This window comes from Drosophila serrata, unplaced genomic scaffold (genome assembly GCF_035046125.1).
Source record: "Drosophila serrata isolate PLE 108 unplaced genomic scaffold, ASM3504612v1 contig_240, whole genome shotgun sequence".
NCBI classification, from domain to species: Eukaryota; Metazoa; Arthropoda; class Insecta; order Diptera; family Drosophilidae; genus Drosophila; species Drosophila serrata.
The window spans coordinates 10,780,045-10,802,922 of record NW_028257138.1 but is presented as its reverse complement, the minus strand read 5'-3'; the positions used below and the strand labels follow the sequence as shown (position 1 = coordinate 10,802,922).

General features: G+C 42.1%; 5 protein-coding genes across 8 annotated transcripts; 1 reads left to right on the top strand and 4 right to left on the bottom strand.

Moving 5' to 3' along the window:
* Positions 1 to 2,630: 2,630 nt before the first annotated feature.
* On the bottom strand, positions 2,631 to 3,264 carry LOC110183765 (uncharacterized). Its single transcript, XM_020952121.2, has 2 exons — positions 3,102 to 3,264; positions 2,631 to 3,050 (listed from the first exon to the last, which is right to left on the bottom strand). Exons 1-2 carry the CDS (start codon positions 3,181 to 3,183, stop codon positions 2,764 to 2,766), a joined length of 369 nt encoding a protein of 122 aa, XP_020807780.2. The 5' UTR covers positions 3,184 to 3,264; the 3' UTR covers positions 2,631 to 2,763.
* A 10,857-nt stretch (positions 3,265 to 14,121) lies between these two features.
* Rpn3 (regulatory particle non-ATPase 3) lies at positions 14,122 to 16,049 on the bottom strand. The gene is made up of 2 exons (XM_020952133.2): positions 15,593 to 16,049; positions 14,122 to 15,529 (listed from the first exon to the last, which is right to left on the bottom strand). The coding sequence occupies exons 1-2, from the start codon at positions 15,754 to 15,756 to the stop codon at positions 14,209 to 14,211; spliced, it is 1,485 nt and encodes a 494-aa protein (XP_020807792.1). The 5' UTR covers positions 15,757 to 16,049; the 3' UTR covers positions 14,122 to 14,208.
* Positions 15,905 to 17,658, top strand: l(2)37Bb (FAD-dependent oxidoreductase domain containing lethal (2) 37Bb). The gene is made up of 2 exons (XM_020952132.2): positions 15,905 to 16,395; positions 16,452 to 17,658. The coding sequence occupies exons 1-2, from the start codon at positions 16,000 to 16,002 to the stop codon at positions 17,601 to 17,603; spliced, it is 1,548 nt and encodes a 515-aa protein (XP_020807791.2). The 5' UTR covers positions 15,905 to 15,999; the 3' UTR covers positions 17,604 to 17,658.
* LOC110183777 (calcium load-activated calcium channel) lies at positions 17,606 to 18,457 on the bottom strand. The gene is made up of 3 exons (XM_020952134.2): positions 18,273 to 18,457; positions 18,143 to 18,220; positions 17,606 to 18,082 (listed from the first exon to the last, which is right to left on the bottom strand). Exons 1-3 carry the CDS (start codon positions 18,427 to 18,429, stop codon positions 17,670 to 17,672), a joined length of 648 nt encoding a protein of 215 aa, XP_020807793.2. The 5' UTR covers positions 18,430 to 18,457; the 3' UTR covers positions 17,606 to 17,669.
* Positions 18,458 to 19,211: 754 nt separating this feature from the next.
* Positions 19,212 to 22,800, bottom strand: Acn (apoptotic chromatin condensation inducer acinus). Of its 4 annotated transcripts, none has more exons than XM_020952084.2 (6): positions 22,661 to 22,800; positions 20,973 to 22,592; positions 20,699 to 20,909; positions 20,387 to 20,633; positions 20,206 to 20,315; positions 19,212 to 20,106 (listed from the first exon to the last, which is right to left on the bottom strand). In XM_020952084.2, the coding sequence occupies exons 2-6, from the start codon at positions 22,556 to 22,558 to the stop codon at positions 19,924 to 19,926; spliced, it is 2,337 nt and encodes a 778-aa protein (XP_020807743.2). In that variant the 5' UTR covers positions 22,559 to 22,592; positions 22,661 to 22,800; the 3' UTR covers positions 19,212 to 19,923. The 4 variants fall into 4 exon arrangements, with proteins under 4 accessions (XP_020807743.2, XP_020807744.2, XP_086687553.1 ...); XM_020952085.2 differs by having other exon boundaries at positions 22,691 to 22,791; XM_086831427.1 differs by having other exon boundaries at positions 22,658 to 22,768.
* Positions 22,801 to 22,878: the final 78 nt, after the last annotated feature.

The following is a 22,878-nucleotide window of genomic DNA, read 5'->3' as shown; positions in this document are numbered from 1 at the left end:
CATGGACATGGTGGAGCAGCTCCCCTTTTTGTAGGTGTCCGAAGCGGACATTTATTTATTTAGATTTTGGTTAAAGACAACAGGGGAGGAAATTGAGATTGGGGAGAGTCTTTTGGTCTGTTGGATGTGGCATCTTATTGGTGTTATTAAATCAACTGGGAGAGGAGGGGTTTTTTGTTACTAGAAGTAATGCTTGAACTAACCAAGTACAAAATCTTTACTACCATTTTCAAACCTATTTTTAGCTACTTTGTTCCTTTAACAGGAATCCCTACTAAGCAGCTTCTCGTTTAAATATTAAATTGTACCTAAACAATGAAGTTCATCATATTGAAGGTTATTACCATGGCCGCAATATTTAAGGAAGGAAGCCATTTGCTTGCCACTGCTTCATTAAGTCCACAACTTTTAGCGGCAATAAAACGGATTTATGTATACCGCCAATAGCAGGAATTATAAGTTTTTAATACGACCCCCTCGCTCCTCCTGAAGGGTCCTGCGTAATGAGGCCCTGGTGCAGTGCGTCGCATTAAGTGCGCGCCATTTGAAAGGCACCCGCAATGGCCCAAGCGGGGCCAAAGATGGCCAACACAATAGGCATAAAAATCAATTATGAGCCATTAGTCCGGGGCCAACAAAAGGCCAGACCAATGGCTGTGGGGACAAGAGAAGGTCATAAATCATCTGGGCAGGCTGTTGCTCCCAAGGTTCCTCCAGGGCGGGGAGGAGAGCCCTACCTCCTGTTCACGCATTAAATATTTATTTAGCAAGATTTTAATGGAGCCAAATAAGTTAAGTGTACGAAACAGTCCATGGCCATAACACAGCACAACAGAAGGTGGCCCAAACACGTGTTCTCCTGGGGACCAGGCTGAAGTCAAAGGAGGAGCCGGAAGGCAGGGAGAACTGGAGGCGACATGGCAGGCACACTTTGCCCTCGCTTTATGTATTTGACAGCTGGAAGGGAGACTCTTCTGCTCAAAGGACTCTCTCTCTCTCTCTTTCGCCCAGACAAATTCATTTCATTCGTGCGGAAATTAAATGCATATTTGACCTATTTAAATTTTTGAGCTAGAGCGAGTGAGTGTCGGGCCGGGAACAAGTCTGGATGAAATTTAATTTATTGTGAACAATTTTTCAATTCGTTGAGCCCGCACAAAACACAGACGTCAAATGATGTTGGACACCAGCAACAGATGATGTCAGAGGGAAATGTGCGAGTTGAGTTGTTGATCTTTATGGCAAATGGTTAAGGTTATTCAAACTGAATGCCATAAATTTATACTGTGGATTTGTCATGGTTTAAAGTAAATATTTGGTTGTTTATATTTTATAGAGAATTATTTGTTGAGTATTTAAATCGATAGGCCCTAGAAAGTGTGAATGCAAGCGAATAATTGCTTCAATCATAGGTTCACTAAAGAATGTGTTTGGTTTTTCTGGTGCTAATATTAACAGGTGGAAAACTACAGGTTCCTTCAACTTCTTCACGATTCTGGTACAGATACAAATGCATAATAATAATAGATTATTTTGTCATTCTTTAATTTAAACACTATAAGAACATAATATGAAAGAAGTTCACAGACAAAGTTTGATCTTTCAGCCCAATTTTTACCTCCTTTCATCCCCCTTTTTTCCGGCCATTCATTTTAATTTATATGTCCTCAGCCCACCACCTTTCCATGGTAAAAGTATCCATTTAATTGGCTCACCCCCATCCCATGGAACCACGTCGTCTGCGCACCTGATGCCTGTCCATCCCGAGCAGCCCCCCCTAAATTACCACAAGTTGCTCATTAACCATAAAAGTAGTCACATCCAGAGCCAAGTGGCAATTAAATGGCCGAAACACAGCATAATCAGTCATAAAAGTCTTAGGGGACCCTGGAACGGAGGGAAGCAACGTGAGCAGCAAGTAAAATAGGTGACTGGGAAACACCTCCATCTGCGGATTTTGGTTCCGGTTCCAGTTGAGAGGACATCCAGGACACAAGAGTGTCATATGACCAAATAAGGATGTTCGACATTTAACTGGGAACAACTTTTATGATTGCTAATTAAGCCTAACGAGCGTTGGAGATCCATGAAAAAGCCCAAAAGGTATGCAAGTTAAATTCTTTCCAATTAGTAGGACATTTTCCTTTGTGTCTTTAGTATAGAGAGAAAAAAACACAAAATTAAAGTTGGAATTGGGAAACTATTTCCGCCAGATAGCTGTGAATTTTCCCCGAGCGTATTTTCGGTCATAAAACATCAACAACAATGGTGGGGACCTCATCATGAGCCTCATCTGCATTCGTTGCCAAAACTTATTGCCGCCTGCAGGAAAATGCCAGCATCCGAATGCCAAACTGCAAATTGCATGTCAAAAATTGTCAGATTCGCGACTAGGTTCTCATAAAATTGTTGATAAATAACGAGCGAGGGATATATATGTATATATATTCATATAGCAGATGTCGAGTCTGTGTGCAGCTTTCAAATTACTTCAAACTGTTTGCCTTAATGGCCGTCCCTCAGATTGGCAGCAAACAGACTTGTCTACAGAGAAATAACTATGTCTATTCCAGGAAAAAGATGGAAAGGGAAAAAAGGAAACGGAAGAGACTAAAAGAAAACGCATTATATGCAACTCGACGGGAAGTTCTTTCTTTCAAAACTGAAATTATGCGTTTGCTCAACGAATCAAAAGATAACTTTGCCCAATTGAGACGCGAGAAGAGTGGTGTTTGTATACACTTTTTTTTGAGTTTTTTGCTGTTAAGATTCCCAATCTTCGAAACTATCCCAGTTGTCTATATCCTCCTCGAACTCCTCCTCTTCCTCCTCGATCTGCTCCTCTTCAATTACCCCCTCTCTTTTCCGCCTTTCTGTATCTCTTGTCACTCGACAGGTGTCCAGGCACTCGTCCTTTGTATAGAATCTATTGGGATTACCGCCACAGCCGCCGTAAAAATAGAAAATGCAACGATTGGTCAGATAATCATAGCCCCAGACTTTAACCCAATTTTTGCAGGGTCCAGGATTTGCCACATACAAACATTTTGCTATGGATATATAAGATATATATTCTCAGGTGATACGATTTCAAAACTTACGTTGCCTTATTATAAATCCCTGAGGTGCAAAGGCTAAAAGAGCCTGAAGAAGTATCCCTAAGATGGATATAAATAGGTACATTCTGTTTTATATCTTGTGTAAATATATATTAAAGTTTGAAGTTAGTTTCAATGATTTAATGTGGCTATTCTATATAGTTTTGATACAAGATTAAACAAATATTTATGTTTAGATAGCCAAATATCCCTGAAGTTCAACTTTACCCTTTCTGTACGAAAGGCAAAAGCTATGAAAGTAATGCCTGCATTTTTCGCTCTCATTCTAACTCATATTCCTCAACTATCCTTTAGATCCTTCCATCTCATTCTTTCGCACTTACAACTCTCACAGTACTTCATCATTTTTATTGCCACCAGAGACTTGAGCGAAGAGCAAAGAACTTGGCTATGTCTCCATTTTTTTTTATTCCCGTATTTGACTAACGATTTGATGACGTTGATGGCTCTTTGAGTTGCAACGTCGCGACATTGCAGGAGGAGGGGGAGGAAAAACTGCATATTTCAGAGCTTAAAGCTTCGCTGCCAAGAAGCGGAAACGGAAATGAAAAACCATAATGTATATTTACAAGCTTGTTGGCATCTCTTCTCCTATCCGCCGCCTTAAAGAAATCGATTTAATTTCATTTGCAAAGCGATTTTCACTTAAAATGTGATTACGCAAATTTTCAATTTGAAAACGATAACGTAAATTGGCAGACACAGAGTGGGGGAGGGGGAAAATTGTTGTAAAGGCAGGGAGACTTACCCCCCAAAAAAGTTCCCTGGCAGCCGAAAGGAAGCGATTCCAAAATTGTTTGCTGCGTGTAGGGAGGAGTTCAAGGGGAATATATTTATTCCGATAAGCCAGCCGTCTTTTGTCTCGCGGGTATTAACTGTCTCTACATAATTTTGTATTACGTATTCAAGGTGATATTTACTGAAAGATTGCGGAAACGCAAAGTATAGATCCTATCGGAGTGCATTTAAAATGAATTTTATATATCAACAGATGGAGGTGCTATGCAGGTGGAGATGTAGATAAAGCTATAGGGATTAATGAGCGATTTTACGGGGATAAACAAATTGTTTTTGCTAAATAATTTATTAAAGATATTACATTACATTAACAATAAATAAACATATTTTTATTCCCTCACTTTTGAGCTAACTCTCTCCCTCCCTTGCGCTCGCGCTTGCTCTCCCTCTCTCTCTCTCTTTGTCCCTACCTAGCGCTAGCTCTTGCTCTCCCTCTCCCTCTTTGTCCCTTCCTTACGCTCGCACTCGCTCTCCCTTTCCCTCTTTCTCACTTTCTCACATTCTCTAATCTCTTTGCTCGGACACTATAAATACAGGCCCTGCCGTCTCTCCGGCTTCAGTCTGTCCGCGGCCTCCCCGCTGTTAACATCTTTAGTGATGACGATAGTGATAGTGATAGCAATAGTGAGAGCGATAGTGATAGCGATAGTGATAGCAATAGTGAGAGCGATAGTGATAGCGACATTGGTTCTAAGTGATTGATCCCAAAAATATCACCTAACCAATGCAATTAAATGCAAATGTCTCCCTAATTGAAATTATAACTTTTGTGACTTAGTTATAATCGATTCCACATTCGAACTCAAGATCCTATGGCTGCAAGAAGATACAAATTAGGCTTTTCGAAGATAGCTTCATTTTTTGTTTAAATAATATTAAAAATGTTTGAAACTATTAAAAGTAAATGCCATCTAAAGTATACGATTTTGCTTAATTAGCTCATCTTCATATTCTTTTCATTTTTACTAAGCTTTACAAGATTTAAATATATTCTACACACCATACCCAATCTAAGTAAAGTTTAAACTTATTTTCAAGCTAGAATACATTTTCCAAAGCATATAGAAATCCTATTTGCCATGCTTTTACCATTTTAATGACAAAAATCAACTTGGAACAACTTTGCCTCCACAGAATACCAAAACTGTTAACATTTGCCGTTGACCGCTGGACAACCATTTTCCATTTTGACCCGCTGGAATAGCTGAATTTTCCACAGCACCCTGGCTGGCCTGGCACTTAATTAAGTTTCAATATAACTAGATATACCCCCCTCTTTGCGCTATATCCTCAAAATCATTGAAGAGCAACCGCGGCAAAGCAGAGTGCCAACCACTAACGTGGTTTAGTTGGACTCAATACCCGCTCTCTAACGTTAACGCCGTCTAAAATAGCGCCAGTTGTTGATTTAAGTTCGCTGATTATTGTGGCAGAGTTACACACAATCCGAAATGGTTACAAATTCTGCGACATAGGTTCTTTTTTTGGGCATTTAAATAGTTGGCGTGATGGAGGAGGAATTCCATGGAGGCAGAAGGAGAACCCTCATCAAGTTCCATTACAATGTCAAAGTTCGGCGGATGTTGGAGGCTTTCGTGCGCAAAAGTGTCAAAATGTTAAACATATGCCCACACGAGACACTATAGGACCAAGGACCAAGGACCGGGATATCCACGGAATGTCCTGTCCCAGTTGTTGTTCTCTTGTTGCTGCAATTCGCCATTTCCAGCTTGACAGCGTTGATAACAATGACAATAACAAGCGGCCCGCGTCCAGGGACTTCCCTGGGTGTTGTGATTAGGGTGTAGGGAGGTGTAGAGGTGGAATAAAGGATGTGGAAAGCGTATAGGTTATCCTCCCAGAGCTGTGTGTTTTGTGTGTAATCACATGATGTGGACATGAGAAAGGGGGGAGAGATGAGCCTGGATTTGATGGATGTCAAGGGGGAAATCACAAAAGGATGTTTGATCACAGCTGATACTCTGGGAATATGTCAGTAGTTTGCTCAGGAAACTTAAATAATAATATTTAATTTAAAGTTTCTCTTCTGAAACCCTTTGCGTTTGAACACCACTGCCCTTGTTTTATTTTAAACAATTACCAGTATTTATTTACACTTCTAACAATTAACTGAATTTATTTATTCAAAGCCCCGTCCCCCGACAATTGAAATAAAGCAAAGTTCTAGTTTGAATACCAAGAAACGCTAATTAGACGACACTCCAAGCAGCTGGCTCCGCCTCTTCCGGCAAATATTTTCATTAGCTGTCAGCCGCGACGCCGCATTTTCCCTCCCTCTCTGTGGGGGAAATTGTTCCCCGGAAATTTCTTAAAATTACATAAAATTTTAGGTTCCATTTTTGGGCCTCGCCTTTCTTGCCTCCTTGCCGCCTAAATGCTCAACTAAATTTAAGCGAACGAGTTAACAAGCTGCCGAAAAAAAAAGAAATATGATTTATTGCTGGCAAAACTTTTTCGCCTTGATGAGCTTCGGGAAAAGTTTTTGGTGGGCGGCGGTGGTCGTCCTTTGGCCTGTGTTTGGTGGGCGTGGCAGGAACAAAACGTCTGCTGCACTTTGCTGTTGCCGCCTTAGTTCGTTTCCTTTACCCCCGGCCCCCCCAGATTTTCTTCCCTTTTTCCGCCTTTTTTCGGTGGCTCAACGCAGGACTATGCAAAATCGCCCACTAAACTTTAATGGCCTGACATTGAGGCGCCGCCGTCGTCATGTCCGCCATTTGGGCGCCAGTTAGAAGCCAGAAGTTTGCCACATGCAACCTGCACTGGGAGAAAGCAGGTAGGCTTTGTCTGGTAAGCAAAAAATAAACTATTTAGGAGGTATTTCCTTTCTTAAGAGAAGATCCTAGATCCATGTCTGATTTAAATAAGCACTTGGAAATAATTATTAAACTTAATATAGATTTTGGGTAAAGTGAAAAATTTCCTTCATTAAAAAATTGTTTTTTTTCATTCTATAAATTTTTGAAAAACTTGTAATGTTTAAAAAAATTGACAAGAAGCTCTGATAATTTTAAAATGCTCCTAAAGATATGCTCTGATATTTATCTGGAGACGATCCTAAGTAAGAATTAGTTGATTTTGCTTATAATTTATCATGTTCTTAATTATTAAGGTTGCATTAATTTTTTCTGAGTGCACTGCGAGAGTTTTGAATGGGCCTCTTTAATTGCTTAGCGTGCCATGGGAAAATGTTTGGAAATTGGTTTAAGGCCTGCTCCCTGCTCAACCCTACTTTTCTCTGTATTTTTTTTTTTTATTTTATGTGCACTTTTATGGGACACGAGCAAACGATTTGCAACAAAATTTCGAAAGGGCCATTTTTGGAATTTTTCCTTGGGATTGGTCAGTTTTTGGAAATGTGTTTCTGTTTGTTTTAATTTGTTTTCGGCTGTTACCTGAACGTGAAAGCGAGAAAACTTTCGTCTAGACAAGGCACTTGAGCACGCGCTCTAAAAATGTTTGAAGTATGTAGAGTAATTAAAGCAAATCTATTTTTGGTAACACTAAATAGTCCGAAATATTTACTCATATTTCAACATAAATAGGTCTTAATTTTGTTTGGAAAATAAACGCGATAGCAAGTGGATTTCGCCCCTGGCCATATCAATATGCAAAGGAGGTTCAACACAGTCCTAGCGCTAAGTGAATGTCGGAAGGGGAAAAAAGTGGAAAAGCGGGAAAAGCAGAGACTCGGGCTCAGGACACAAGTGGCTAGACGTGACGAGCATACATTACGACCAGGTCTGGTCACAATAAATGCAAAATATATGTACGTACGTATGTCTGCATCAAGTGCAAAACACGATGCCATATAGGGAAAAAATATTCAAGTGCGGGCGACAGCTTAAAATGGAAAACGAACAAAATATTCAATCAGACGGACAGGGGGGAGTGGTGGTGGAAAGTGCGTGCGAAAAATTGCGAAATATATATGAATATATATATATTTTCTTAGGTGAGTGTACTGAACCGAATATAGACATGCTGTCTCTAGGGACAAGGCATAAAATAACTCTTAAAATATCTTTAAAAAAATATGTTAAAATGTGACAGGTTAAAGTATACAAATAAATAAGTTCCAAGTGTTTAAATATTTGATTTATATAAAAATTCCAAATACAAACTACGGAGCAATATATTGGCAACATTTTTCAATAAAATCCACAAATTGACAAGCTTGAAACTTGGCCAAAAATATTTAATTATTAAGTTTGGCAAGCCAATAGAAGCGTAAACAAGACAAAGAAAGTTATTTTTGAATGTTGCCAAAAAGAAAGTTGTGCCAGACTGCTTAAGGATATATTTTATATTTTATTTATGTGACTTCCGAAAGACTTCTCCTACTTTTCTCATCCAATATTAATGCATAATATTAATCTTATGCTTATTTCATTTGAATGAAGCCCAGAGGTAAGCTGGCAAAGGAAAAACTCTTCAGGAAAATCCATTTGTTGTGAAAAATTCAATTTATATTCGATTACGCGACGCTGTCTAAGTAGAGAAGTAGAAAATGGCTCAAGTGCTTCGAGTTTTTCCTTTATATTATTTTTTTTATTCTTTATTTTGGCTTGGAGCGCATTGAGAATGCCCCGTCATGCGTTAAAATTGCAATTTCTTTGCCTTTGCCGTTAAGCAAATTGATAAATGAAAATATATAAAAGCTAAAGGGAAATCAATCTCGATACGAACGCCGGATCCTATATCCTTTCTAATTGTAAAACACGAGGCACCGACAAACATAACAATCATAGTCAATTGTTGGCCGTTAAATATTCATGAGCCGAGTGAGAAATAAAACTGAAAATAGATATCCCCAAACCGGGAAACCCGGAAAATGGGCGGGGCAAGCAAAAAAATAAGAAACAGGACCCCAAAACCCAGGACCAAAGCCCAAAAAGAAGTATCCCATGGACATGAGCGCTGATTGCCCACATGACGTGCATAGAAAATGCCCCCGAAAACTGGCGGGGAAAACTCCGGGGAAAACCCCTCTACTGTATTCAATACTGTGTATTGGAAAACGATTTCGATTCAATGGCGGGCGGGCAGACAAAACAAAGACAGGCCCAGCAGCAGCAGCACTTGCGAAAATTTCATTGCAAATGAAACGAAAAGCGTTTTATTTTGATTTTCCGCACACGCCCCAGTCAGAGTCGCCTCTTCAAAGGCAAATGTTTTGGCACTTTTCCTGTGTTTCAGTTTTCATTTGCCAATTGCCAGGGAGAGCATTTTGCTATCCAGCTTCCTATTTTTTTTACGGAAGCAATTTAGGGTGAGGTTTTTGGCCAGGAATGAGGGTTAACGCCACATGTTGACAGCCGCATGTCAGGGCAGTATACGGGCGAAGAGCTTCCAGGACTTTACCATTTAATCAGGCGAACTCTAGTGGATTAAAGGATAATGTAATCCAAATAGAAGAGCAAAGGGATTTGAAAACAAACTTATTCACAGGTTAATTAACTTGATTATCTTTTTATTTGATAGATAAATAGTACATTAATTAAAGAAACAATGAGCTCATTCAACACTTTCTTTAGATATTTTCCATCTGATGGAAAGTGCATTAGCATTTCTTGACATCTGCAGTTTCCCTCATCCAATTTGCCAATTTTGTTTTCATCTGCCAAAGCCTAAACATTGACTTATTGTCTTCATCCATTTCAGTTTGTGAAACCCAGTAGCTTCTCCCCCTCCCTTTTCGCTGCCTTAATAAACTACCAAAGACAATCGTCGCATTATCTTCCCCCGAAGCGATGATATCCTGAACACATTAAGGACCAGAAGGAGACACTAAGTGCAACAGAGCTTTGATATCGCATTTGCTGCAGCTAAAATGATTTCCATGTTGTAAATCTCCAACTCCCGCGTCCTTTCTGTCTTTTGTCAAAAGGACTCTACTCGAGCGGACAAATAACTGAGCACACAAAACACGAAAGGAATCGAAGTCTGGCTGACGGTGGATGTCGAAGTGAAACAACTCGAAAAATATCAACTTATGTAAATTGTCGAAGAAGGGAGTCACGACGATTGCCACTATTTGTATTGACAGGACTCTGGGACTCTGTCTGCCAGTTGTCCCTCAAGGAATTGTGGGCATGTTTGCTTCTGCTGAAATGAGCAAAAATAATTGCAAATCGTAAAAGAGAAAAGAGCGAAAAAGGAAATTTTTGCAGTCGGCTGTCGACGCTTTTCCATATGTGCCAAGAATTCCTGGGGAGCAGACTAGTCCGGAGTAAGGAGTAAAGAGTATATAGTCCGGAGTCCGGAGCCCGAGTCGGAGTCCGGAGGAAACGGAAATATGCAATGAAGCAGAAGTTGGCAGGAAATTGTTAAGACGCCGCGCCTCCGTATATCCTTCTCGCTTGCTCGCTCTGTTCCCGGTTTACAACTCTACTTTATTTTCCATCATCGAAAGGGTTCCCCTGCCTGCGTTTTATGTCCTTGGAGGAATTGAAAAGCCGCATGCAAATAAAATTTGCCTTCTTTTTTAGTGTTGTCCTATGACCTACGGCCTCCCCTTCTATGTGTTTTCTATTTTCTTTCTTCCGCTTTTTCGTCTTTTATACTTTGTGTTCTTGCGGTTTTTATATTTCAATCAAGTCCTGTGGCTGGTCCCCCATTTGAATGTCCCTTAAAGTGTTTTCCGTTTCTTTCTTTGTGTTTTATCCCGAAATGCGTAGAACATTTATAAACCATGCAAATGATGATCTATTTGCTGGAGTTGTACCCAAGGGATCTCTTCCCCTGATTGTGTAATGGATTCCAGTCTTTAAAGGGGAGAAAAAGAGGGCCTGGATAAAGTATGTTAAGGTGGGAGAGTCCTTTCCTGTGGTTAATGAAGTCAGGAACTCAAAATGACAGGAGAAGTCTATAAATCTATATTTTCTATTTAAATATATGTTTTCAAAGAAATTTAATAAAATAAAAAAACTGATATATAGAATACATTAACTTTTCCCTTTGTATATTTCATGTTCTCAGCCATAATATAAACTTTTTCCCTTGCTTTTATCTTAATTAGATGGCTTAAACTGCTCTTTTGACCCACTTAAGACAAAAAAAAAAAGTACTATTGAATAATTTTCAACAACAAATAAAAATGTTTTGCATAAATTAAACAACTGTCAGCATAACTTTAAACCAACGACAGCAATATATGAACTCCGAACCGAATTGCTGGCCAAATGCGAAAAGTTGGCTTAACCGTGAGCCAAAATAAAAATAACAAAAATAAAACGAAGCGTAAAGAGAGGCGAAAACTTTTGAAATAAAGTCAACAATAAAATGTGCCAATTGTGATTATGTGCCAGGAAAATATAATTAGGAAAAGCTTATAAGCTTTTCCAACCCCTAAAAACAAAACGAAACTCAAGCAGGTAAAAGAATACGGTCATAAAATGCAGAAATTATGCTGGAAATATCCGCTAATTTAGGGTCACAATAAGAGAAGCACCTCAATTAGTTGCTTATTTAATTGTTTTTAGCATTACGCAAAACCTGTCATCATATTTTGTATGTTCGGAATTTGTTTTTTTGCAGCCTGCATCGCTGATTGAATAATAATACCCCAGTCTGGTTATTATATAAAAAATATGCAACCCTGTGAAGATTGATAATAATGGGGAAATGTGGGCTTCAGGTCCACGTGTCCCGGTTTAGTCTGCACGCGATTCTTCCCCGACCACGATTCCGGATTTATCCATCGCCGCCGCCATTGCGTCTGCCGCCTGTCGCCAAAAAAGTGGCTAAAAACGTGATGTGCATTGCAAATCGGCATACCCATCACCGCGTCTGTGTAACAGGAGAGGAGCTGCTGCATCCACCACATCCTGGCATGCACCTGTCCCAGCTCCCCCACACCCACGACGGCGACATGAAACGCTTGCACTTTTGTTCGTGTCCTTCGTCGGAGGGGCGCGAAAAATTGAATAAGCTGAGGGAAGGAGGGGGAATGTGGTTCGCGGCAAGAGATTTGGGATGTAAAGAGGACTTCCTAAGTGGCAGCTCGTCGCTCAAGTGTCCATGGCCAGCATTCGCTATGCGTTTCTGTGGGAATTTCACACGTCATTAGCCAGGAAAGGAACGGTGTCCTTATGGCGGCTAAGGTACTTGTAAATCAAAGTCGGGTTTTGATATTCTCAAAGGAAAAAGCTAGTTAACCTGATTTATATCCATCAAGTTAGCAGGGTAGATATGGAAATTTAAACTTTTGATTGCACCATTATTTGCCTTTTTTTACATATTTTAATTCGCTATTAACCGATATATATGTATATATAATTTATTTGATAAATTAAAGCTTAAAAACCATAACCAAAAAGTGAAGCATTTATTTAAATTGAAAAAACTGTTATATTTAAATTTTTTGAATAATTAAATTTCAGTTTCAAAAATATGAGATATATTTATATTCACATTGAATCCCCCCCCCCTATGTATATTTTCCTTGTAAATATATGTATAATAAGCGACTAATTTTTCCATATTTTTCAAAGGGGGAATTGAAAAGCAATCAATTTTAAAAATAAGTTAATTTTTCACTTACCGGTTTTCTTGTTTTGGGTTCTTTCTTCTACTTGATCGTCTATTTCTTGTTGCATTAAAAATTAAATTACACACGGCACACTTAAACTCACAATATTTCCTCTTTTCTTCCTTTCCCTATTTTTTCTCACATAATTAATTCAACACTTAAAAAAAAAAAAACAACAAAATATATTTTTTCTTTTTTATTTTATTTATTAAACACTTAAAAAAAAAACAACAAAAAACAAATTTACTTCGGCGCTGACAACAAGAAGTGGGAAAGGAATGGAAATACCTTACACAAACAAATAAACACACCACCTTTGGCATACTTTTTCACCACTGCACTTTTATATTCACTTGCTTTATACGCGGACTTGTATGACAATTATAACAGTTGGTTCAAAACACACCACAAGAAAGTTTTTTTGCATTTCCTTCTTCGTAGAGTTCGCTTGCCATGCACACATACACGAATATGCAGCGGCTCCAACACACACATACGTAACGCCGGCTGCTGCGGTCTCACATCGTCCGCCGGAGTCTCAGATGTTTTTATTGCAGTTTTAGTGGCTTTAACTAGATATCCACTAGTGAACTAATTTAAAATTGTATTTACTTAATCACGTATGGCGTTATTTATGAAGTTCAACTCAGCACTTGCACTATTTTTGATTTTTTCGCATTCCGTTTGCCGCTGCCGCAGCTTCAGTTGCAAGGAAAAGCGGCGCTCACTTTGCATTCACTTTAATTCATTGAAAATCCATAGGTTCCATGATTATTTGATTATCCCCTTGTAATATGCATTTAGTTTAACCGATTTATTAGTTTTTTAAGTTTTATTAAACGTTTTTTCCGCACTAAAAACGTTTTTTAGCAGGAGCACGCACCAACTTCGTGTGTTTTTCTTTCACTTCTCTCTTTTTGCCGCTAGAAATTGCTCTCTGCCATGGCAAGATCACGTGAGTGTCAAACGGTTTCCAATGGCGAAGAGAGCGAGTGAAAAGGAAAAGCCAAAGGAGAACAACAAAAAAGGCGCCAAAGTGTTGCTGCAGGTAAAACACTTTTATTGTTTGAATTTTTAAACTTATTTTATTAATTTCCTGCTAAGTTAATATAAAGCAAGCAAATTATTTAATTATTATTACAGCTATAAATTCTTGAACTTTAGTTAACTAACATTTTAATATATTTATTTAATATGGAAGTAGAAACCACTTAAACATATTTATCAGTGAACAGTACTGCCGTAATTTAGTCTATAAAATATATGATTTTTTTTTTAACTATACAAGTTTATATTAAAATGCATTTTTAAACCTTGAGCTTTGAGCTTTCAGATTTCGCAGCCAACTGTTATATTTCCAAGCAACTTTTTAGTATCCTTTTTCAAACTCTGAAGCTTTAATTTTTGTTGATACTGATTTTTATTTAAACCTTTTGTGTACCTAAATGTAAATTTAAAAAAGTAGAGAAAAGAAACTAACTTTGGGAAGTATATATCCAATTGGATCGGGTGTTGAATTGGAAAACGGTTAAAGTTTTCCTATGTTAGTTTTTAGTAGATTAATAAATCTGCAAACTCACTTTTAAATTTAAAAAATCAATGCATCAGAATCTGTTGTTTTTACATATTTTAAAAAATAAAACAATTAAAAAATCTTTGTAACTTATTTAATTGGGGTTTATGTTTCTATGAAAAATGAATACAAGTACAAATTGATTTGCATCCGCAACAGCAGCACGTTTAGAAACCGTCCTCATCATCCTCGGCCATCTCCTTGGCCAATTCGAGGTCCTGCTGCTCTCGCTCGCGACGCTCCTCGGCGCTTTCAAGATCCTTGCCGTAGGATTTCGGCGGATAGCGCATAGCCTTGACACTCTGGTTGTGTAGGTTCAGACAGAACGAGATGCGCTCGTGGAAGGCTAGCTGAGGCTCCCGGGTGCTGTAGATGTCGGTGCTTTCCTTGCTGCGCATGTAGTTCTGGGCCGGGTCCAGCGTTGCCTCAATAACACCATCACGGATGGCCTTCGATACGATGAACTCGGCGTCCTCGGCGGAGTCCAAGACCAGACGCTTGGCGATGTCTTGTGGCGAGATACGGGAGTACGAGAGCCCGATGGAACGGATAGCGGTCTTGATCACGTTGTGGCGCAGTCGGATAATTAAAGTGAAGGTGTGATCCAGCTGGAACTTGGGACCGAACTGCGAGACGACGTCGCCGAAACGCTTAAGGTTGCCCAGTCGCACGGCCTGCGTGAGCTGGAAGTAGGCTCCAAGGGATTGTCGCAGACCCGCCTGTCGGAATACAACTCGCTCCGGGATGTTGCCCAGAAGCAGCTCCACCACAATGATCAGCTTCTGTACGGTCTGGCGGAATCCAATGGCTGCGTGCTGCGGTGACTTGCGTAGAGCCTGGACCAGATGTTTGTGCGCATCACTGTACTCCAGCTTGGCGGCCTTGATGCGTCCCAAATAGTAGAGGAAACGAGCCCACTCGTTATTACTGGCCGACTCGGGATACACAGACTTCTTCACCAGCTTGTCGGCCTGATCATACAAAGCGTAATGCAAATAGTTGCGCAGCAGGCAGTTGATGAGCACCGCTTGACCCTCAAAGTCGTTGCGCAGTGTGGCAGTACGTAGGCGGGCGTGCAGGAAGGCACGGATTCCCTCCAGCGAGTTCTTTAGCTCAGCCACACGTGAATAGTAAAAGTAGGACTTGGCCCCGATCAAATCCAGGGTTCGACGGTTCTGAATCGAAATCTTTGCCATCAGGGCATCAGCGCAAACCCCGGCGCGCTGTAGGTCACTGGCATCGATCAGCTTAACCAACAGCAGGAGATAAAAGTAGGCATCCACCTCGGCAATTGGAACCTTGCTTGCCACCTGCTTTTTGGGCACATCGGGCAGCTCCGTCGCATCCTTCTCCACGGCGGGCATTAGGGCAATGGCAGCCTCGCGATCCGGCCCTGGAGGATATATGCTCTGGGCGAGATTACGGAAAACTACGCCGTTCAGCTTTCGACGTGTGTTGGGCAAGTTTCGAAGCACGCGCAGGATGAAGCTGAAGGATTTAACAGGAGTAACCATTAAATCTGGGCCATTTACAGACGCTTTACGTTCTTACCGAGATTCCTTTGATGACACCCCCTTCTCAATTTGGCGAATCTGCTCGCGGATCTCCAGCACGGCAGCCGCATCGTGGTTCTTCTTCTCGTCCGCCAGCGTCTCGGCGGTGGGATCCACCTCCATCTCCACGTCCTGGGCACCGATATCCACTGCGCTGGTCATTCTGTAGAACTCTTAATTTTCTTTTAATCAAAATCAAAAATGCCGAGTAATGCTTCTAGAGATGCAAACAAATCGATTACAATCGAAACGTCTACTTTTCTTCCTCTTCTTTTCCAGCTGGCTGACAGTATTGGAAAATGTTTCTAGCAAACCGATAACACTTTGCACGTTATCACTGGTTACCAAACAAAACTCAAAACAAGGAATGTGAATTAAAACCAATTTCTAAATAAGGAAACTAAAATGTTGCGGTACAGGCATGCGGTGCGTCTTCTTCAGCATCGTTCCTACTCGGCCGGGGCAGCCGGTGGCAGTGGAGGCACTGGCGATGAAGATAAACACCCGATTCGGCGTACATTCCGTTTGCTGGGCAACGATATGCGCAAAATAAAGGAGTTCTTTGTGCCAAAAGACCCGGTTTCCGAGGATCAAGGCGAAATCAGGGAGCATATCCTTACCCAGAGCAAATTTAAATTTGAAGGTGAACGGAAGCGGGATCCCACACTGCCGGATGAGTTTCAAACACACTGCGATGTCCTGGTCATTGGAGGCGGCGGCATAGGCAGTTCAATAGCCTACTGGCTTAAGGAGAAAGCGCGCGATGGCCTTAACGTGGTTGTGGTGGAAAAGGACGACACGGTGAGTGGATAAAACAATGGTCTTTTTAACCTTACTAAGATTCCTAATAATTACAGTACGCCAAAGCCGCCAGCCGCTTCTCTGTTGGTGGTCTGTGCCAGCAATTCTCCCTGCCTGAGAACATTCAGATGTCGCTCTTTGCCGCTGACTTCCTGCGCAACGCCAGAGAACACTTTGGCAACGAGGTTCCATTGCAGTTCACGCCGCATGGCCACTTGTTGCTCGCCGGTGAGGAACAAGCGGAAAGCCTGATGCGCTCGTCTGAGCTGCAAAATGAACTTGGGGCTAGGAACGAGCTGCTGACGGCAGATCGTCTGGCGGCACGATTTCCCTGGCTGAATACCAAGGGCATCGCTGTGTGCTGCCATGGCCTGGAAAAGGAGGGTTGGTTCAACTCGTTGGCCTTGCTCAGCAATTTCCGTCGATCTGCCAGCGGTAACGGTGCACACTTCATCAGCGGAGAGGTGGTGGACTTTAACTTCCATTCCCAAACGGACATATCTGTGGTTGGAGATGCTGGATCCGATGAGGGCAACTACACTGGCCTGGACAAGGCAGTCATACAGCTTCCTGATGGAACGCGGAGCACCTGCAAGTTTGCCCTGTGCGTGATAGCGGCAGGAGCCAGTTCCGGGCAGGTGGCTCGACTGGCACGCATCGGAGAAGGTCCGGGAATGCTTCAGGTGCCGCTGCCAATAGACGTGCGCAAGCGTTACCTGTACGCCATCAACACGCAGACAGCGAATGCTCCCGGCATGGCCATGCCGCTGACCATCGATCCCTCTGGAACGTTTATACGTCGCGACGGATTAGGTGGCAACTACATATGCGGCCACAATTTGCCAGAGGAGGCGGTCAGTGATAACGTGACGGTGGATCCGCAGCATTTTGAGAAGCACATCCGACCCACGTTGGCGACGAGAGTGCCTTCGCTGGCCGATGCCAAATTAATAGACTCCTGTGCTGGCCTGTACGAGCAGAACGTCTACGATGAAAATGGAATTGTGGGGCCCCATCCGTACTACCATAATCTGTATGTCGCCACCGGATTTAGCGGGCACGGCATCCAGCAGTCGTTGGCCGTGGGCCGGGCCATTTCGGAGCTAATCATGGACGGCCAGTTCCGAACCATTGACCTCTCACGCTTGAGCTTTGATAGGTTGATCGTGGACCAACCTATGTACGAGTTGAATAATGTTCTAAGTTAGGATTGTTTTGTTGGTGTGCATTGTAAGCTAAATGCAACTATTATTATTAACAGAACTAATCATTTTCTATTTAAACTGGCCGGGAGCGGGTCCGAAGAGACCGACGCCCTGCTTGCTGGCGGCACGCGACGGCGCAAAGCCCAACAGCTTCTGAATGTTCTGGCGAATGGACATGGTGCACAGGATGTACAGAAAGATGAACGAGCAGTCTGTGTAGTCATCACCGGACAGATTTCGGTGGCTCAGACCCTGGATCCAGGAAATGGGCGTGAAGGGCAGTTGGGCGACGACACGGCCGTCAAAGATACTGTTGAACATGCTCAGCAGCGCGGTGAACGCAAAGCCGGTGGCGAACATGGACTTCATCTTCACCAACGACAGGTCACGATTGTTGTTCTTCAGCTTCTCCTCGTCCCGCTCAATCTTTTTCTTGACCGCCTTGTCCAAAGAGTCGCCATGGATCTCCTTGCGACGCTCCACTGAAACAAGAAAACAACAACATGTAACCTGCTGACACGACTGGCGAGGCTACAACTTACGTTTCTTGCTCTGTTTTTCCACCTCAGTCTTCAGTTTCTGGTACTTTTCCGTGCGGTATACCAGCACCCAGGTGAGACCTTTCGGGGCGCAAATGATTAGTGGCAGTCAATTGCGGTCGGTTTCACTCACCTTCGCCCAAAAAGGCAGTGCACACAGATATAAAAACAATTAAAATTGTGTCGGCCCACATTTTTTCACCCTTTGGTCTATTAATGTTAATAAATTGCAAAAAGTTATCGATTGTCCAGGTATCACTTATCAAACCAACATCGGTAAGCTTGTTCATTCATCTTGACAAGTTTACATAATCTATCGATAAGTTCGTTTAGATGTCGAGTATTTTATTTTATTCAATATTTATTTTAAAAAAAATGCTAGAATTGGATTAATTAAATAATCTTGAAGAAATGAGACATTTTCTAGATATTAATACATTTTTAATAGATAGTCAAATTGCATATAATAATTTTAAATCCTACGAACTTACACTGTATTACTATAACTGAAGTTCCAAGTCTTTAAATATTTTTAAATTGTTTTCTAGTGAACATGGATAGATTTCATCGCCTGTTGATGCTAATTAAATATAATGTATATACTTGTAAATTACTGTGCCAACTTGTGGCTAAAATTATAATCTATCGATAAGTTGTTTTTTTAAATGTAAGTATTTTTTATTCATTCAATATTTATTAAAAAAAAAAGTTTGAATTAATTAATTAAAATATGGGAAATTTTCTAGGTTCTAATACATTTTTATTAGGTACACAAGTTAAACTTAAAGTAATACAAATTTATATTGTATTTTAATATCTGAAGTTTAAAGTTTTTAAATATTTAGTAAATCGTTTGCTAGTGAAAATTTCTAGATTTAATCGCCTGTTGATGCTGATTAAATATAATTTATATGCTTGTAACTGACTGTTTCGATACTTTGCAAACTTCTGACTTAAATTATAATACCCTGCAAGGGTATTTCCAAATTTTTTTTTTTTATTTTATAAACCTATGATCCCTTAAAAAATCTGTATTAAAGCCTAATATTTATGAAGAAAAAACTCAATTTCGTTTTCTGGCATGGTCACAAGTTTGCCGACTGTTAAATTGTATTTCTAAAGTTCATTAAAATTTTTATGAAATATTGATTTTACATTTAATTAATCAATTATTTTCAGTTTAATATATTATATGTAGATGTAAGCATGTAACTTGCTGCAAAAGGAGCTTCTACATTCCGCCGGAAAGGCCAAATTCCATGCGTTGTCGCTGCGGCTGGGTGCTGCTGCCGTCGCACAGTTGACTGTGGTTGTTGTTCTTGTTTTTGGGGGTGAGGTGACGTTAGGCGCTGTAAAAAGCTACATTTGAGGAAAGAAATCAAATCAGGTTATATATATATGTATATATGTGAAAATATATATGTGCTATATATATATATGGAACAACAACAATGAGGAAAATAATGTAGAAAGGAGTTTTTTAAATTTCTAAAAAAGTTTCAAAATTTATGGAACAACGTATTCAGAAATATTCAAATTGAAGTGCGTTCGTTCGATCACTTCGAGTTGAACATTACAACGTCGTTGGGTATTGAGAACGCAAAAACGCTCGAAGGGATTGAAAAGGTTTGGGAGTACTTTAAAGAAGTTTTTTAGTTGCTGTTTAATTTCTGTCTTGTTGCTGCTATTGTTGTTGTTGGATTGCTGATGTTCGATTTTTGAGAGTTATATTTTCAACGTTTATTAGCCGAATCTCAAGCTATTGCTTTCGCCTTAGCCTCAGCCTAGTAACGTCGACGGTCGCGATCACGACTGCGTGAACGTCGTCGTTCATTTGAACGATTCCGGCGCGTATCGCGCTGACGCTCACGGTCCTTCTCACGCTCTTTCTGCCGATCCTCCCGCTCCTTGATGCGCTGCTTGTGCTCTTCGATGCGTTTTTGACGGAATGCCTCCTTTTCTGCAATCTAAAATGGGGAAAAATTTATATTAAAATCGGGTTAAAATCGAGCCCTCTGTAGCGTATCCATAGCAACGAAGTAAACAAGGCTTTTGCTCAAACCTACCGCTTCCGGCGTCAGTGGCAGCCAATAGATGCAGGGTGTTGCTTTAGTCTTACGGAATAGATCATCCAATAGCCTGATAGGAGGCTCATCCTTCTTTTTATTTTTGGCCACTTTATAAAAGAAAATAAATATATATATATAGAGAATGCCCTGGAGAGTCACATCTTGTGCTAAAAATTACCAGGTGATCCGCTACGACTACGACCAGGTACATTGCGATCACCGCCAACGATTCGGTCCCGTTCGCGTCCTCCACGCACCTCCCTGTCCCTAGAGCGTTTGCGATCCTGTCCGCTACGTTCCGCATCCCGGGATCTTGGCTCCAGTCGATCCTTGCTACCGCCTCGACGACGCTCGTTACTGGCCTTGTTATCGTGGTCAGTCGGCTCCTTTTTACCCACATCCCATTCTCGTACCGGGCGCACAGGCTGTTTGGTAATTATAATATTAATTAGGGGAATTCATACATCTCCGAGTTATCATCGTTTCCTACCTTTTTGTCTGTAACATCCAATCGAGACCATGTATTGCCCGCCTGCTGGTTATCCCTGGTGTTCTCCTGTCCATACCTGGGCGCTTCGTCCTTTGTCGATTGAATCGCACGGTCCATGTCCGTCCGACTGCCAAAATCCACGTTCAAGCACTTTGGATTGGACACTGGCCAGCGCACTCCGTGAAGAGCATGGCGTGTTTCAATAGCCTCGCTGCAATGATCAGAAGTAGTTATTAAGAAAAATTATATGAGTATCATGATCTGGGATACTTACTCCTCTGTGGAATAGGCAACGTAGCACTTGGACTTAATGCGATCTATCCAGAACCCATCCTCATCAACAATCTTGCCTGTCCGGGCCAGCAGTCCCTTCAGCTGCAGCACTGTGAAGGGTCGCACCAGATTGGTGATGTAGAGCACGTGGCTGGCTCGATTGCGGGCTGGACTAGGAGAGCGGACTACGTGAGGAGCTGCCGTAGCGACGGTGGCTTTGCCTTGCGCCTTCACCGAGTCAGCAGTAGCTGGCGGGGAAGCTGTTCGAACGTTGGCTGCTCCTGTACTCTCCTTGTCCGCCGCCGACGACGCCTCTGCGCCTGTTTCGGGAACGTTGTTCTCGTTGTCGCACTCCCGATCCTTGCGAACCTCGGAATTGGCCCGGGTTGACGAAGCAGAGTGGTCGGAGTCGCGGTCGCTGGTGACGAGACCCTCCTCCTCCGAGGAAGAGTCCAATTGCACGTCGCTTAGGGGCACTGGCTGAACAACATCGTCGATGATATTCTTTAGGGAATCAGTCGAAATGGCCAGCACTGGTGGAGCACGATCAGATGACTTTTTATTCGTCAGCCATCGGCGCTTCTTCACCGAGCGCTGCTGCTGAAGCACAGCGGTGGCTGTGGTGCTGATTATGTTGGCGCTGCTGTTGCTATTGATGTTGTTGATCGCAGATGAGTCGTGCTTGTCCTTTTGAAGATCTGTGTCTTCTTCCTGGGTTTGTTCTGGCTTATCCTCTGCCTGCTTGCGGTTCTCCTTTTGCTCCTCCTGCTCTCCCTCTTCCGGATCCTCATTCTTGGCTAGGCTCCTTTCGGACTCTGTCTTCTGATCCTTGTGTTTCTTCTTCGAATCCCTACGCTCTGATCGTTGTGAACCAGGTGGGCAGCTGGCCGGGGCTTCTTCGTCCCTTTCTTCGACGTCTTCTATCTGAATGTCTAATACATCGCTTGATGTTTTTAGTTGTTCCTCATCCTTACCGGCCGTTAGGCTACCTGAAGGAGAAGGAACTTTTACCTCTTCAATCTGCTCGCCCTTGTGATTCCCATCATCCTCATCGGCAGCATCCATCTGGGGTTGGCCTCCTTCCTTTTTGCCATCATCCTTTTCCTCGGCTGCAATTGCCACTGTCTCGGCTTCCTCTGCGGGGGATTCCTGCTCGCTGTTGGCTGCTTCCTTAGTTGGCAATACGTTTATGGCTTCGACTTCCGGCTCGCTGTCTTTGCTGTCCGCCTCCTTTTCCTTTTCAACGTTATTGCTACACAGATCCTGACCGTTCTCAGCTTCCTCCTCTGGTATAGTTTCAACCTTCTTTTCGCCGCTCTTGGCCTCCGTCCGTTTCTTGGGCGTCGCGCGGCTGGAGCGACTCTTGCGCACTGGTGACTCGACGGGCTCCTCGCTGGAGGCTCGGGGCTCATTGATTTCTTCGCGAGAGGCGCTGGCTGGCGGCGGCTCCGGCGTGTCGACCTCCTTTTGGACAAGAGATTCGTCCTCGGTCTTCTCGTTCTCAGACACCTTGCGGGAGCGGCGACTACGCCGTGCCGGCACCGGGGCGGGCGACGACGATTTTTTTCGCTCGCTGCGCCGTCTCATGGCTGTGAAAATCTCGGAGCAACACTGGAAAGATCTGAAATAAAATGCACGTCAACTCGTGGTAGACGCCGGCGACCCGACAAATTGCTAATGCACTGCAACCTGGGTCCACTTTCGTTGTTGCGACAGCACCTTGGCTCGAAAAGAAAATTTATTTGGCCAGAAAAAGAGCGTCAAAATCCGCCATCAATATGAAGGGTTGCTTTGGACATGGTTGGTGATGGCCTATCGTTAGCGGCTATCGATATATTTATCGATGTAGAAATCTCTTGCAAATTGTATTCAAATAACAACGTTATTAAGGTATTTAACGTTTAATT

Coding starts and splice junctions, on each gene's coding strand:
- LOC110183777 (XM_020952134.2), bottom strand. CDS start 18,429: ATGAACAAGCTTACCGATGTTGGTTTGATAAGTGATACCTGGACAATC. Junction 18,221..18,272: donor CACTGCCTTTTTGGGCGAAG/GTGAGTGAAACC, acceptor GCGCCCCGAAAG/GTCTCACCTGGGTGCTGGTA. Junction 18,083..18,142: donor GGAAAAACAGAGCAAGAAAC/GTAAGTTGTAGC, acceptor TTCTTGTTTCAG/TGGAGCGTCGCAAGGAGATC.
- Acn (XM_020952084.2), bottom strand. CDS start 22,558: ATGAGACGGCGCAGCGAGCGAAAAAAATCGTCGTCGCCCGCCCCGGTG. Junction 20,910..20,972: donor GTTGCCTATTCCACAGAGGA/GTAAGTATCCCA, acceptor TGATCATTGCAG/CGAGGCTATTGAAACACGCC. Junction 20,634..20,698: donor TGGATGTTACAGACAAAAAG/GTAGGAAACGAT, acceptor ATTACCAAACAG/CCTGTGCGCCCGGTACGAGA.
- LOC110183765 (XM_020952121.2), bottom strand. CDS start 3,183: ATGTACCTATTTATATCCATCTTAGGGATACTTCTTCAGGCTCTTTTA. Junction 3,051..3,101: donor GGGATTTATAATAAGGCAAC/GTAAGTTTTGAA, acceptor ATATATCCATAG/CAAAATGTTTGTATGTGGCA.
- Rpn3 (XM_020952133.2), bottom strand. CDS start 15,756: ATGACCAGCGCAGTGGATATCGGTGCCCAGGACGTGGAGATGGAGGTG. Junction 15,530..15,592: donor GTGTCATCAAAGGAATCTCG/GTAAGAACGTAA, acceptor TAAATCCTTCAG/CTTCATCCTGCGCGTGCTTC.